Below are 15,710 nucleotides of genomic sequence, written 5' to 3'. Positions count from 1 at the left end.
ACATGCCTGTGAAGGGTGCATTTTAGGTAAAATGCATAGATTTCCCTTCAAGAAGGATGGTTCAGTTAAAGCTGTTCGCAAATCAACTGGCACATGTGCATAGGCAAGGCATCCAAAGACTCGGAAGTGATCCACTGAAGGCTTCCTGTCATTCCAGACCTCAAAAGGAGTTTTTGTTTTTAAAGCCTTAGTGGGAGCCCTGTTCAAAATGTAATTGGCACACATCAAACCCTCTAACCAGAATTTATGAGGCATGTGTTTGCTTTTCAGCATACATCTGTCCATCTCCATGAGGGTTCTATTTTTCCTCTCAGCTTTGCCATTTTGCTGAGGGGTCAGCCTGACTGTGAGCTGATGCACAATACCCTTTTGTTTGAGGAAAGCATCAAATTCTGCAGATAGGTATTCCCCACCTCTATCCGTGCGTAATATCTGTATCTTGAGCCCGGTTTCATTTTCAACCATGGCTGAAAAGTGTTTAAACACTGTGAACACTTCAGATTTCTTTTTCAGCCCATAAACCCAAGTAAAATTGGAGTAGTCATCAATAAATGTGACAAAGTAGAGATGACCACCCAATGAAGGAGTCCTCATGGGACCACAGACATCACTGTGTATTACCTCGAACTCCAGCCCGCTCCAATCCGTCCGTACAGTCCGTACGACTGTACGGAAGCCTTTCGAAGGTGTCGTTATTTGCTGCCGCCGTACATCCTCGTACCATCTCCTTCATTCGAAAGTTTCGTCATCTGCGTACTACGCCGTACCTGCGCACCGTACACCGTACAGCGCCGTACACCGTGGACATATACCGTACACCGTCGTACCTACCTGTTCACCGTACCTGCGCGCCGTACATCTCCATCTCCTTCATTTGTCATCCGTACCTGTTGACGACGTACCAGGCGTACGGTGCCGTACAAACTGTACGGCATCTCCGTACAGTATTCAGTACAGTAAATCTGTACTGAATCTGCTTCAGTATAGCAGCAGGTATCTTCTTGGTTTTGGACAAGAGATTTGGCAGGTGATTTTTGGCAGGTCATCTTTGATTTGGCAAGTGATCTTTGGCAGGCTAAGTTTGCAGACAGCCATTGTTTGGCTAAGTATTCTGCAAGAACATTTGGGGCATTTTGCAGATTGCAGCCATTGCAATCATTGGGCAAGTTTGAAGCTATCACAAGAGCAAAATTGCAGATTTGTCTGAAATTTGGGGCTTTTGTATTAAAATTGCAGATTTGGGGCTTTTAGCATTGTTACCCCTTTCTGGCTGCAATTTCTAGCCACAAATTGGGGCTTTTGTGTTTGGAGAGCATTTTTTGGAGTATTCAGTACATACTGCCTTTCTTGGAGTGTTTGGAACACTTTTGGCAGATTTTGGAGAGTGTTTTATGCTTGGACAGATTTCTGACAGCTCAAGTGCAGAAATCTAAGTTGCATATACAGCCCGTGCTTGGGTGTGGTTTTTGGGAGTTGTGCATTTTATTCCCAGTAAGGGAATTCAGCTTTGTATCTGCTTCAATTCCTTTTTCAGATATGGCCCATCAAAATCAGAATGATTTTCAGTTCGGTGGTCTTTCTCAGGAAGACAAATTGGATGGTACCAACTACTCCCTCTGGAGTTTCATGGTACGTAATATTCTGATTTCTCGTAATTTATGGGATTATGTCAATGGGGATGAAATCCGACCAGCAGATATTGCACCTGCTACCCGTCCTCACCAAGGAGGTGGAAGAGGTCGTGCACAAGGTGCAGCTGCAGGACAAGTTGTTGGTGCAGCTACAGTCAATACTCCTGAGCAAAAGAGATGGGATTCACGGGATGCCTTAGTCTTGTCTTGCATCTCTCTTTCAGTGTTCAGAAACTTTTGGACAGATTTAACATGCAAGAGTGTAAGCCCATATCTACTCCTATGGAACCGGGGCTGAAACTCACAATGCATGATGCAGGAGAATCAGTTGATGCCACACTTTACAGTCAAGCTGTTGGATGCCTCATATATCTCTGCAATACTAGGCCTGATATTCAGTTTGCAGTATCTCAGGTGAGCAGGTACATGCACAGCCCCAAAACTATGCATTGGCAGGCAGTTAAGCGCATCTTCCGTTATTTGCAAGGCACCAAGTCTTTTGGCTTACTATTTCCCAAGGGGGGTGACTTGCAGATGCATGCCTACAGTGATTCAGATTGGGCTGGTGATTATGACACTAGGCAGTCCACTAGTGGCAATTGTTTCTTTTTGGGAAAATCTTGCATTTCATGGCTAAGCAAGAAACAATCTACAGTGGCTACCTCATCATGTGAAGCTGAGTACAGGGCAGCTTTCACAGCAACAGTTGAATGTGTCTGGCTGAGACGTTTATTTGCTGCTCTTCATCTGTCTTTGGAGGGTCCTTCTCCAATTCTCACTGATAGTCAGAGTGCCATTGCAGTGGCAAAGAATCCAGTGTTTCATGCTCGCACGAAGCACATTGAGGTTCACTATCACTACGTCAGAGAGAAGTTACATGCAGGAGAGATCAGTATGATCTTTGTGTCCACACATGACAACGTTGCAGATATCTTCACCAAAGCACTACCACGTGAGAAGTTCGAGGCATTTCGCAGTGCCCTGAACTTATATCCGTTTGGTGATTGATCAGCCTTGTACATGACATTGGCACTGCAGGGGGGTGTTGGAATTATAGATATAATTCAGCAGTGACCAATGTAATATAATAAGTTAGTTAGGGGCACTTTTCCCTCATTTAGAGGTTTTTCCCCCTAACTGCAGTTAGTTCACTAACTATGGTTAGTGACTACTAAGGTTTTGTCACTATGACAAAACCTTATCTACACTACTTTGTGTTGTACTCTTTACACTCTATTGAGCAACTACAGCTTCCAAGCTTTCGACTCTCTCACTCTCTCTAGCTCTCACTCTCTCCATTTCCTTCACTAGGCAGCGTTTCGTGACAATCAATGTGTGGGGCATAAAACACCCAACCAAATTATTTTATTGTAGAATGATTCTTCTCATTAAGTAACATACAGTTCATATCTTTGCATGAGTAAACTTTAAAGAGTAAAAAGAATCTAAGTGAGGGAAGAAGCTATAAAAACTCAATCACTAACCAATCCAAGGGTTAGAGTAACCCATGAAACAACAGATGTATCTACAAGGAACATATAAATGAAACATAGGCCGGGATATGTGTCTCTTGTATATCACATAAAGTGCAGATCCGTCTTTCATGTGGAATGCCCTCAGCCCATCTTGCCTCAACCTATAGCTTGTGAGAAGAAACTCGAAACTGCTCGATCAAGATCCTTAGTGCATGTGGGAGATGGATCTAGGTGTAGCCTGGTGGTTCGGTAAAGCCCTCCTATGAGATTCGCAAGCAATGATCTCTTGACAAGCTGAGTTTTACTGAAAGTTCAAGGGGCGCTAGCTAGGTCCTATTAACTATACATGTGAAGGTATAATGACCTCTCTGATGACCCTGTTGAGTGGATGGGATGGAGCCTCAAGGCTATACTGGAACATTGTTAGTCTGTCCATGTGTAGTCCCAAGCTTGCAGGCCATTTGCATGTCAGAGCATACTAGTTCTCTGCCTTTAGTACAATCAAGGCCAGCCATGGTAATCTGTGCCATCAAGATGTCATGGTGCCAAATTTCCCTACTCTATGGAGATAAGTGACCACCTGAAAGTTGCATCAAGCTGTAGAGGGTTAACCCCAAATTATGCTAGTAGAATATGATGGCTTGTTCCGGATCATCTGAGCAAGAAGGATAACCTATAGTCTCTCTATGTGGGGCCATTCTGTCTCCATAGAAAACCAGAGGGTATCCTGCAGCAGAAGATTGATAGGAATCACACGCGGAAGTGTTTCACTATGAAATCAAGCTTCATACTTCACAACCATTCACATGTGTGTGCAGACTAGCAAATAGACTGTGCTCAAGACAATATAGAAGTAACTCTTATGTATTTCCGTCCATCCACAAATTGGACAAGACAATATACCAAAAGGTTCTCCTATTGTATGCCTGGCACCTCTAGATCTCTGAGCCTACGTGCTCCACTGAGCTTATGTAGACTCTCCGTCCAAAGGATCTCTTCCACCTTGCTGTCCGGAAACTCAGCCTAGGTGGGCAGCTCCTTGAGCTAAGTCTGCAGCCCTCTGTAGGTCACCTTCACCTCCTGTGTATAGGCCCAAGGATGGTCCTCCTGCTGCTCCTTCCTGCTCTTGGATTGCTGCTCCAAGTAATGTGTTATGAGGCCCAAATGGCCTCCTTTTATAGGGCTCAGGGCCCAGCCAAATTGGCCGACTTTTGTCTGCCCCAAAACTGACTCAGTCCTTGCAGCCCCTTTAAATTCCCCTCTGGGGGCTCATTTGCAAGGCTTTTGCTGCCACGTAGCTGGCTGCCACTGGCCCAGGCAGGGCTTCCCATAATCCTGCCTCTATCTCCATGTCCCTAGGGTCCTCCAAAGCTTGCTGACCCGTGCATTTCTGTCCTCTCCATGTGTGGACAGCATCTGGATGTTCCTTTGCAAGGTCTGCCCTCCATGGCGTGTCTCCCTTGCTAGGTACCTGTCCTTTCTCTTTGCTGCCTACATGACAGCTTATCTGCTGCCTGTGTGGCAGCCCCATGCCTAAACCTATCAAGCTATGGTCCACCCCCCAATGCACTCCTCATTTGGGGGCTCACAATTGGGGAGGTGACCAGTCGTATTCCAATTGAAACTGGCCTCTAGCAAGCTAAAGGGAAGTAAACTGTAACTAACTTGACATCCACACTACTCACAGCCACAATGCATCATTTCCAGCCATTCCATTAGTTAAATATCACTGAAAAAACGACTTTAAACACACTGAAAGGGAGGCTAGAGTGCCCTTGCTTAGAAGCCAAAGGGGTAGCATACATGGTGCTGCAAATGAGGCTGAGAAGAAGCCTAAGATGGGTGACTGGCATGATAAAAATTTTGCAGCAGTGCCCTTTCCAAGGTTTCCTACTGTTTCAGGTAGTAAAATGCCCTATGCCAGGCCATACAAGCCATCAGATGCCAAGCCAGGAACTAAGCCTACTGCTGGAAATGAAAAATCAGAAATTAAGCAGTATACTAGGGCCATAATGGACATTGGACAGTATAAAAAAGGCAAACTTATGCTTTAAGTGTGGGGAGAAATGGACCCCTGAGCATTGGGATGTTTGCAAGGAATACTGGTTCAGCCAAGCTCAATATGATCATTGAAATCTTTGATGATGAGGATTTGGTTGATGCCACAGATTCATAAATCATTTGATGCCTCTCATGATGAGACAACACATGATGCGGATGAGGCTCTTGAAAATGGAGCCACGAAGGGGATTGATTTCCCTTTTGATCGGGGGGGGGTGCAACTCAGGGTTGCCTATGTTCGATGTGCAGAACGATCCGTACGTTCCGTACGGTCGACTGTGTTTAAGGGTTTTGGCCGATTAGGGTTTGCAGATCTGCCCATTTTGGCCCGTTTTTGACGGTTTGGGGCCAGCCTCTCCTCCAAACCTCTATATATACCCCTCTCACCCCTCCCCCTCTCCACCAAGCACTCTTCCCTCTCCATCTCCTTAGCCATCAAGCAGCCCGCTGCCCACCTCTCCATCTCCCTCTCCCTCCAACTTCCAAGAACATGCCTCTCTATCTGTCACCCCTCCATCTTCCTCTTCCTCTCCATCTCCATCTCCCTCTTCCTCTCCCCCTCCCCCTCCACCTCCCTCTACCTGTCCATCAAGCTCCCCTCCATCTCCATCAAGCTTCCTCTTCATCCCCCTCCTCCATCACTTCTCCATCACTTCTCCATCTCCATCAAGCTCCCTCTTCTTCAAGCTCTCTCTCTCTCCATCAAGCTCTCTCTCCATCTCCCTCGGGCCTCTCCATCAAGCTCTCCCTCCATCTCCATCTCCCTCTCCCTCTCCATCAAGCTCCTCTCCATCTCCATCTCTCCCCTTCTCCATCTCCATCTCTCTCCCTTTCTCCAAGCATCAAGATTCAAGCCTCTCCGCCCTTCTCCCTCCTCATCTCTCTCTCTCTCTCTCTCTCCTGCAATGCCATCAAATATTCATGAAGCCTTTTCCTTGCATTGTGCTTAGCGAAAGAGAAGTTCAATGTTTGCAAGTGGCATTGCAAGTATTGCCCCAAGATCCCAACTAGTAGTGTGACCCGCCTTATCCATTTGTGTAAGTTGGGTGGGCAATCCAGACCATGCACGGGGATTCCCGATGACATTTTTCAAGATTATTGTCAAAAGTACTTACTCTTGAAGCGAAGGAAGAAGACCTCTATGGCACGAGAGGAGTTGGTGTGCCTAGACATTTCCTCATCCGAAGCGGAGGATGAGGCCTCTCAATCCGTCTCCGTTGCCTCTGTTCGGGCTGCTATGTCCTCCGGTACGGCATTAAAGAGAACAAAGACAAGTGATGCTCCAAGGAGGAGGCAAGCCACTCTTGCCCAAGCCACGGGTGGCCTCTCCGGTCCATTGTCATTCTAGAAGGAGCGGCAGAGACAAGCTGAAATAGAGATTGCCTGCACTGTCATTGAGTGCAATCTCTCTTTCCATGTGCTTCGATGTGAACGCTGGCGAAGAATAGTGAAAGCCATAGCCTCAGTTGGTCCATGTGAAGAATGGGATGGAGTTATCTACAACGACATGCGTACCAAGAAGCTAGATGAACAGAGAGAGAGAATCAAAAAGTCTCTCGAGCCCGTGCATGCCGGGTGGGCCAAGCATGGATGCTCCATTCTCTCCGATGGATGGTGTGATAGAAAGAAGAGAGGCATCATCAACATTCTTGTCTCTTGTCCTCTTGGCACATACTTCTTGCGGGCTGTGGATGCCAGAGAGAAGGGAAGAAAAACCACTGTATCTATCGTCACATTCGGGATGCTATACTTGAGGTAAGTTGAGAGTCATGTAGCAACTAGCTTCTTTATATTCTTTGATCTCCATAAGCAAATCTACTTCTTCTTCTTCTTGAATCTTACAAGTTGATGTAGGTCGGTCCCCCAAATGTGGTGCAAGTCGTAACGGACATTGCCTCGAATTGTAGGTAAATGGGTCGCATGCTTGAAGGGGAGTTTCCCTCAATAGTGTGGACTCCATGTGCTAGTCATTGCCTTGACCTTCTCATGGAGGACATAGGTAAATTGCCGTGGGTAAAGACCATTGTGAGTGACACTTGCTCCATTGTGAGCTTCATCAACTCCAAAAACAAGCTTCTTGCCATCTTTCGTATCTACTCTGACTTGGAGCTCAAGAAGTCATCAAAGACACGATTTGTTCCTATGTAAGTTGTACACAGTGGTACTTGTCACTTGACACTTGTAAGTTATAGGTCTTAAGTTCTAACTATAGTCCACACGTCAAATTTTCAGGTAAATGTGGATGAGTGCAAGCTATTGGCAAATAATCTTAGAAGTGTTACTAGAGAGTGCGATCCAGAGCAGGACCATATTTTCAGGGACCTCTACTTGGAGCTGGAGGAGATAGATCGATGAGTGTCACGCACTCGCATTGGGAGAAGGGTCGCTGTTCCAGTTGGTGGCACTCGTGGTGGCAGAGCATCCATAGCCCGTATTAGGACATCCGTGCCATCGACTCCCCGGACCTATGTGAGGCGCGGCTCTGGGGGCATATCAACCGCATCCGTTGCTGAGGACACCCCTATGGTTAGAGAGCTGGAGTATGATGATGAGGGCAATGTTCTTAGTGAGGGTGACTATGGTGAGGGGTCTCATGGATCCTCATCATCCTCTAGTGAGAGTGATCATAGTCTTGGATTTGATAGTGATGGGAGTCCGTAGAGGCCAGGCCCTAGGCCCTAGGCTCTTGCCTGTAGTAGTAAAGCTTTTTGTATCTATATTAGACCTTGGTCCCCCTTTTTGTACTCACTACTTTATGTCATGAGTCACGACTCGCTACTATTTGTAATGATAAATCTTCAATACTTTTAACATGAATTATGATATATCTTCGGTTCTTTTAAGTTTTGCAAATTGCACATATGCAACATGCAGAATGTTTGTGTTTCAACTTTGAAGAATCAAGTTATGGACATCTTCTAAGCATTGAATGTCCATTCAAGAAAAGCTTGTACTTACTCTAAAACTCTAAAATCTCTCTCTTTTTTTGTATCGAACATACCATCGAATGTACGCCCAATATTTTTTAGTTTTTTTAGTAGTACCGTGCTAATATTGAACGGTACATATCGAACATGATCGGACGTGTCAACCATGGTGCAACTGGTCATGATATTCATGTTATGTCATCACTGGACATTCAGCCTACTCGTGGCATGCGAGGTCGTAGACCTACGTCTTTTCTTATGGAACATCAGGTTGCTATGCCATTTCTTGCCCAAGAGGATGCAGATGGAAATGCTCCTGTGGACGGGGAGGAGATCTATTGGGATGCGCAGCAAACAATTTATGCTCTCTCTTTTCATGCCTTGATGGGTGCTAAAAGTGCTGAAACTATTAGATTGAAAGGGCAAATTAATGGTAGGACTGTTCACATGCTTGTGGACAGCGGTAGCACTCATAGTTTCATCAATTCTAAGACCTTACAGAAGGTGGGACTGATTGCTGCTGAGATTGATCATGGGTTGAGAGTAGAGTTCTTTCTCTTTTGTTTATTTGATGTATTTTAGTAAGCACTGGGTTTGCCTAAGAGACTCCGCGGGTCTTTATAAACCCAGTATAGCTGCTTATGCTTGAGCACTGATGACGGCATGAGTATTGCTTTGCTTGCTAAGTATGCCTTCCTTTTGTTTTTCAAACAATTTGTTACCTCTTTTTTTTTTAATTTCTCTTTTATTTTATGTGTATTTTTTGGACTTTAGAACAACAAAATTTCTAAATTTGTACGATTGGATATATTCTAGACGTACAAGGTATATAGTCATGTTCTTTCCTGAAAGGGAGTGCTGCAATTATGGATGGCCCAGCATAGCTAGACCTTAGTATTAAACAGTTTTGCACAATAGTGCGTTGCAATGGTGATCATCATGGAGGTGTTGTGTAGACCCAATATGATCATGCAATGTATATGGGTTAACTGGACTAAGTGTACTGCCCATAGCTAATAGAGTTGAAAAGAACTGAATTTTCGTCTGCATGTGGGCGCAGGCATGGCTTCTTTTGCTCGTTGCAAACAATGTGTTCTGTGTTGACATATTTTATATGCGTTCTGTAGTGAGATGGTGTGATGCCATGGTGCCATGATGCTTTGATCTGTATATGTATTGATGAGTATCCAGTACCTGATAGCTGCTGTTTTGAGTCTATCTGATAAGAGAGTGAGAAGATAAGAAGAAAGGAGTGCACAAGCTGTGGGCAAGGAAGTAGACATGAAAGACATGGTTATGGAATGAGTGATGGTGTAGAGATGAAAGATACGGTTCTGGAATGAGGGATGGGGTGACTAGATAAACTGGTTGGGTTCAAGAGTGAGATATATTCGTTTAAAATCCAACACATCGTTTTTGTGATGGTCGAATGAAAGTTTGTTTTCGCTGCATGTTGCTTGGTTGCCATTTTCTTTTATGTATTATTGTTGAACGAATTGTCATTCTACAAGGGTTTTCGCAGGTATGTTCCAATGTCACAATGTATCACACCACTGCCTCAGAACTGGACACAAAAAAATCTCTCTTTATGGCCAACTCGGTTGCATACTCCTCCACCAAGCTTGCTTACATTGAAAAGTGATGCAAAGGACGCTAAAGAACAGGTTTTCATTGCTGAGCAGCGCTATTGGGATGCAATTGTTGGTGGTTATCTACGTGGTCTTGGATTAAAAGTTCAAGAAGTTCGAAATGTGATGGACATGAATGCTGGCTATGGAGGGTAACGTTTTCTTTTCTTTGATGGTGGTCACTAGCACAAAAGTATGGAAAATAAACAGTTTTGGTTGACTGCATACAAATCATGACTAAATAGGCAGAGGTGATTCAAGGAGAGTGTTAGTGCAAAGTGTGGATCACTACAAACTTAACAAATGTCAAAGTGTTTACATCCCATGATGGACTATGTTGATTACTGAAAACAAATTTCAAACTCATGGTAGTGTGCATGTCTCGAGTCGGACTCCTTCCCAGATTCTTGATGAAAACAATTAAAAAGATACAATGCACTATACTCCTTCCCAGATTCACTCTTTATGATAATATAATTTCTTGTCCCCCACGATGAGCTTGCTTGCATGTCGGCTGCAATTACAGCATACACTTTGTTTCCCTCGTTTTCAGGCCACACATGAGAACCTGCCATGAAATTCTATACATAGTCTCCCATCCTTTGTATGATGAATATTCTGACCTCTCCTTAAATTTGAACTATGTTAACTGCAGCATATTGTGCTACGTTAAATGTAGGTGTGGCCCATAGGTAATTCCGAGGCTATCCTAGGCAATCATAATTCACCGAACATCAACTAGCAACTTCAAATTTTTATGTTAATATTGGCTCCATAGCACCCAGCTCATCAAAGAGTTCTGTTTTAATCATCAGTTCCTGCTGCATTCGTGTTTAGCTTGTATGTATGGAACATGTTATCAAAATGCTTGAAAAGTCTTTGACATTCCCAGCCTGTTGGAGTATCTTTCTGACATAACATTTGTAAATGGTGCATTTTAAAAAGATGGAATTTTGTTGTATTTACTTTGTAATACCACTGTGCTTGCTGAAGTCAAAATCATATTTGATTGGTATGTTTGTCATGTGAAGATGAAGTAAAACAAAGTTGATTATGCTTGAGTACATGTTATGCAGGTTTGCAGCAGCTATGGTAGATTCAAAGGTGGACTGGTGGGTGATGAATGTAGTTCCAATAAATGCTATCAATACCTTGCCTATCATCTATGACCGTGGGCTTATAGGTGTCGCTCATGATTGGTAAGTGGTAACTTTTCTCAAAATGTTGCACTACTAATTTGGCAGGAAGGCACTACTTGATGCATCCACCGTGGGAATCGAGTAGACGATGGGCCAATTTGGGAGTAATTGCCTCAATTTCAACCTTGCTTATTTTTTCTGTGTCATACAAATGGAAGCACAAAGTAAAACTTAGCATGGCATATCTTAAGCATTAGGCCTTTAGCTTAGACAGATCGAAGCAGAAGTCTTGGAATTGCTGGTAAAAGCAATACCAACTTGTGGAAGGAATGTGCATTGTATATGACAAGTCTATATCGAGCAAGAAGAAAATGGGGACTTGGGGGGTGGGGTTGAGAAGCGCAGTGGAACTGAACAACAATGGTGAGAGAGAGCAAACCACTCACAAACTGAACTGGGAAGGAGAGAAAAAACGCAAAGGGATCTCAGAAGAAAACCCCGCCATTGCTGGGGGAAAACCTCTACTCAAGGATGCATTGAGAGTCCACACTGAGATGAGAACAATGAGGGGAGAGGGGCCCTATATATAGGGCCTTCCCCCTGCCCTAGAGGACTAACTTGAGGGGGGTATCCTGGCCGACCAGGGGGACGAGACCCAGGGTATACCAGACCTTCTGGTCGGGTCGTGTGACCAGGGTTGGGCGCCTGGTTGACCCCCAATCAAGGCACCACCTAGGTGTCATCAAGACGGCCTGGTGGCAGCCATACAATGGGCCCGGGGCCAGGAAAAACCACCCCGCACCCACCCCTCTGGTACAGTCAGCAGCAGATGCCGCAGCAAGTGGCCTTGTATGGGCGTGGGGGCGGGTGAAAACAGCCCCGCCCTCCTCCGTACAGCCCTGGACTGAGCAGCCCCCATGACTATCCCCCTCTACCTCTCCCGGGCGGGCAAATCCGCAAGCAAGGCCCTCACTCTACCTCTCATGGACGGGCAGACCCACAACCAAGGCCCTCACTCTATGATACAGGAGATGTCACCTCTAACAAAGGGGGGGGGGGTGTTGATATGTAGCATGAAGTCAAATTACTTCGCACCACCACCGAAAGTCCCCCAAAACCCCACTCATTATAGAATTTTCACACTCCTATACACATTCCTTCTGCGAGTTGGTAGTGTTTTTACGAGCAATTCCAATACTTTTGCTTTGATTTTTCTAAGCTAACGGTCTGATTCTTGAGAGTATGCTATGAAATTCCTCTCAAAAGTGATTAGATCTTACCATGTGTTTCTCTTGTACGAAAAAAAACCTGCTTTATTGTAGGGGTCTCCAAATTGTAACCAAATAGAGCTAGTTAAGCTATATGTTTTTTAATACTCTTCTACACTATATATAAAGATGTGGATTTCTTTCATATCTTGTTTTCTGCAGCGTGTTTCTTTGAGGGTACACTTACATGCACACATTTGCAGGTGTGAGTCGTTTGATACTTATCCTCGGACTTATGATCTTCTCCATGCAGCTGGCTTGTTTACTCTGGAGGATAACAGGTAGGTAGTTTGTCTTACCTAACAAAGCTACTCTTATTTAACCTCTTAATGACTGTTCTTTACGTGCTCACACTAGTTTTTTTCCTGCAACCTTTCAATATGTCTTCCTTCATAGCTCACATACCTGTACTTACTGGTCAAGTTTTGTGGTCTAAGATTCATTGCATCTGATTCTCTTTCATGTTGATGATAAGCATGTAGACTTTTTAATTGGAGTTTTGTGAAAAATTTACTCAAGTGGATTCCTGATCCACGAGAATGTATAAAATACCTGCAGGCTAAGCCTTGTGGGAATACTGAAGACTTGTGTGCTCTTCTTGGAGCCCTTGGGTCCTTGCTTTTACTAAAGCGCAAGGTATAAATGGCTTCAAGCCATGTATTGACGATGGTGGCAGCAGCTCAAACCTGCTGTTCCCCCTCACGTGCAATGCAAATATGCCATATTTGTGACGCTAGCTGTTATCTTCCAAATGCCATCCTTCAATAGTCTCGACTGGATACTGCATGTGGACCTGTACATCCTGGATCTCCCTGCCTTTCAACTTGTGAAGTAAGCAAGGGATATCACTTCCGTGAGGAAGGCTTGCCACCTCTGGTGAGCCCTACCATCCCACAAGTGAACACTCTCAGTATCTTGTCCTAAAAGTAAGATAATCATGAGTGAGTACTGTCAGATCGCTTGAGCTGAAGGGCAGTCCCATGAGATCCTACTACAGAGCAGTTCCACGTGCCTCCCTCGTCATGGAGAGGGGTGTGTGCAGTACCTGCTGCTGAAGGCAACGTCTCTCACGCAAGGGGTCTAAGAAGAAGCTGCTACCTAGAAGAGTCTACCAATGCGAGTGATGCTCCAGAAAGGTGTGTGCATGGTCCACGCAATTTGCCTAGCCTAGATTGATCAAAACCACTCTAGAGGTCCCCTTACGCCTTTGATGGCCCAATGCTTGCCTAACCTCTCTACTACTGTGATCCTCTGCCATTATTGCGTGTCGGGAGTGGTCATCCATGGGATCTGTGTGTAAGGCGGGAGACTCTGATTGGAGGGCTCCTTGGGACTTGTACCATAGAACACTGGCCAAAGGCTCCCATCCTCTCTCAAATTGTAGTGGCATGCAAAGTATATCTCTTTGAAAGGGACTGTAGCTGAGAGAGCCTTTCAATCTGGAGTGCCAGAGAATCGTCATTTGCGTTTCCTTTTCTGAGCCCTCCGGGTTTCGGAATTACCAGGATTTTGATCCTCATTAACCAAATTTCCATCTTCTTATTCAATTCGATAGATGGAACTTTTAAAAAAGTTTGAAGGGCAGGAATTTGTGTGGAAGCCCCTCTCTAGGCCTGTGGAATGGATCTCTCTCTCTCTCTCTCTCTCTCTCTCTCTCTCTCTCTTCTTGCCCCCCTCATGTGTAATAAGGCTCTAGTGCAAGGGAGGTTGTGTGGTCAGTGCTTCCATGGATCTACCAACCAACCCCTTCTAGTCATAGACCTTGTGCCATATGAGTGGATGCTTCTCTATTTCCTCACTACATCGAGGCATGGCTCAGAAGGGGCATTGCCAATGTGCCGCATCAAGATCCTCATCATAGGGGAGGCCTTCCCAGTGAGGGGGGCTTCCGAACCACATCCCCACAAGATCCTCATCATCTGGGAGGCCTTTCCAGTGAAGTGAGCTTTTAAAAAAATCTGTTATGAAGGGGACGGCATACCTTGCAGAATGAGCTCTAACTCCCATCAAGCATCCTTTTCTCACATGCATGGTATATGTGTTTGTTTGGGGGTAGGGGTTGGTGCATGAATGTGAGCGTCAGTTACAGCCATGTTTATTTGCATACAATACAGGATTATCACGACCTGTGGGGTTTACTCTCTTTAGCGATAGACAACAGTATGTAGCGCAAATAAAAACTGCATAGTATAGTATTGTGTAACATGGGACCTTAATTGTGTCCACAACTAAATATAATACAGATCCTGATGACTCAGGGAAGTCTAAATGTGGGAGGAGCAGATATCACTGTGGAAAGTAGATGCTAATTCCTATACGTTTGCAGATGCAGCATAGCACAAATTATTGTGGAAATGGATCGAATGCTACGTCCTGGGGGACACGTTCTCATTCGTGATTCCTTGGACGTGATTGAAGAAGTGGAAGCTATTGCGAGATCAGCAAGGTGGCAAACTCGCATTTTGGAAACTGAAAGTGGACCTTACGGAAAAGATAAGCTGCTCTTTTGCAAAAAGCTTCTTTGGCATGCATGAATTGTTGCTGGAGCATACGTAATTAAGCGGACATTGCGGAAAAGGTAAGCTGCTTTCTTGCAAGAAGCTTCTTTGACATGCATGAATTGTTGCTGGAGCACACGGCATTCTTTCTCTACTATCAGAGGTGAATTACAGTGCGCTCCCATCCAGAGATTATCAACAGCCAAAAACATACAAATGAAGGCCTCTATTAAGGGAGCTTCATGCTTGGAGCATGAGCAAAACTCGGAAAACGGGAATGAATGGGCAGGGATCAAGAGGAATTCTGGTCCGAAACCTATAGCTGAGTAATGCAAAGTTCTATTTAACGAGTAAGACTGTACAGTCGCTTGTCATGGTTCAATTATTCGTACGTATTGTGTTCTTTGTAGGTGATTTACCATTCCTTGTCTTGTCTTTGATATTTGGTGACATTGCACCATTTTGCGGGGCTAATAAAAATTCCCATTTTTGTAATCAGTAAATCATGTTTGAAGTTTAAGCCCGCCCTTATACACTGGTCCTGCTCGCTCTTCGTCTCCTCCGCACAATCGACTATGCTCTCTCTTCTTCAATTCCTGCTCTCTTGCCTCTACAACTTCTGCTACCTTCTGTTTTGTTATTGGGCAGAACTCTTTAAGACTTCAAATGAAGAATATTGGTCTCGTACCTTGTCATGAGAGCAAGGGCTTTGAACAATGCCAGAGGAAGATATGCAACCTACTCAAGTGTATGATGTGCTGCCTTGAGTGCTTCTCTATGCTCAGAGACTATTATTAGTCTTCAAAGTCCTGAGAATGAGAATTCAAGAGAGCACAGCCTGGAAAGTTTTGTAATGCAAGTCCTGAAATCTAGATTTGGGAGGATGCATATGAATCTTGTCATAAAAAGATACCCATAGAAGCAAGGGATTGTGGCATGCATGTATGTACGGATAGTGTTCTTATTTAAATTCAAAATACCACAAAATAGGGCTCAATGCTGTATTATATAATTGTTGCCTTAGGTCGTTTACACACTATGGCGTGGCGAGCTGTGGGCAGCAATCTTGCTCGTCCATCAGCC

The 15,710-nt window shown here is 44.6% G+C and overlaps 1 protein-coding gene and 1 pseudogene across 1 annotated transcript in view; both read left to right on the top strand.

The window, feature by feature from the left end:
• LOC147881069 (putative methyltransferase PMT11) overlaps window positions 1-15,503 on the top strand; it is a 40,455-nt gene extending 24,952 nt beyond the window's left edge. Inside the window, exons 6-9 of the mRNA XM_087402143.1 lie at window positions 9,617-9,874; window positions 10,799-10,921; window positions 12,333-12,410; window positions 14,456-15,503. Of these exons, the coding sequence (XP_087258269.1) occupies window positions 9,617-9,874; window positions 10,799-10,921; window positions 12,333-12,410; window positions 14,456-14,663 (667 nt within the window). The 3' untranslated portion in view covers window positions 14,664-15,503. The remainder of the gene's footprint in view (window positions 1-9,616; window positions 9,875-10,798; window positions 10,922-12,332; window positions 12,411-14,455) is intronic.
• LOC147881070 (uncharacterized) lies at window positions 6,073-7,522 on the top strand (annotated as a pseudogene).
• Window positions 15,504-15,710: the final 207 nt, after the last annotated feature.

Source organism: Dipteris shenzhenensis, chromosome 31 (assembly GCF_047967505.1).
Source record: "Dipteris shenzhenensis isolate YYH24624 ecotype China chromosome 31, Dip_SZ_1.0, whole genome shotgun sequence".
Lineage (NCBI taxonomy): Eukaryota > Viridiplantae > Streptophyta > Polypodiopsida > Gleicheniales > Dipteridaceae > Dipteris > Dipteris shenzhenensis.
Note: the sequence above shows the minus strand (reverse complement) of the source record. Positions and strands in the feature narration are given on the sequence as shown.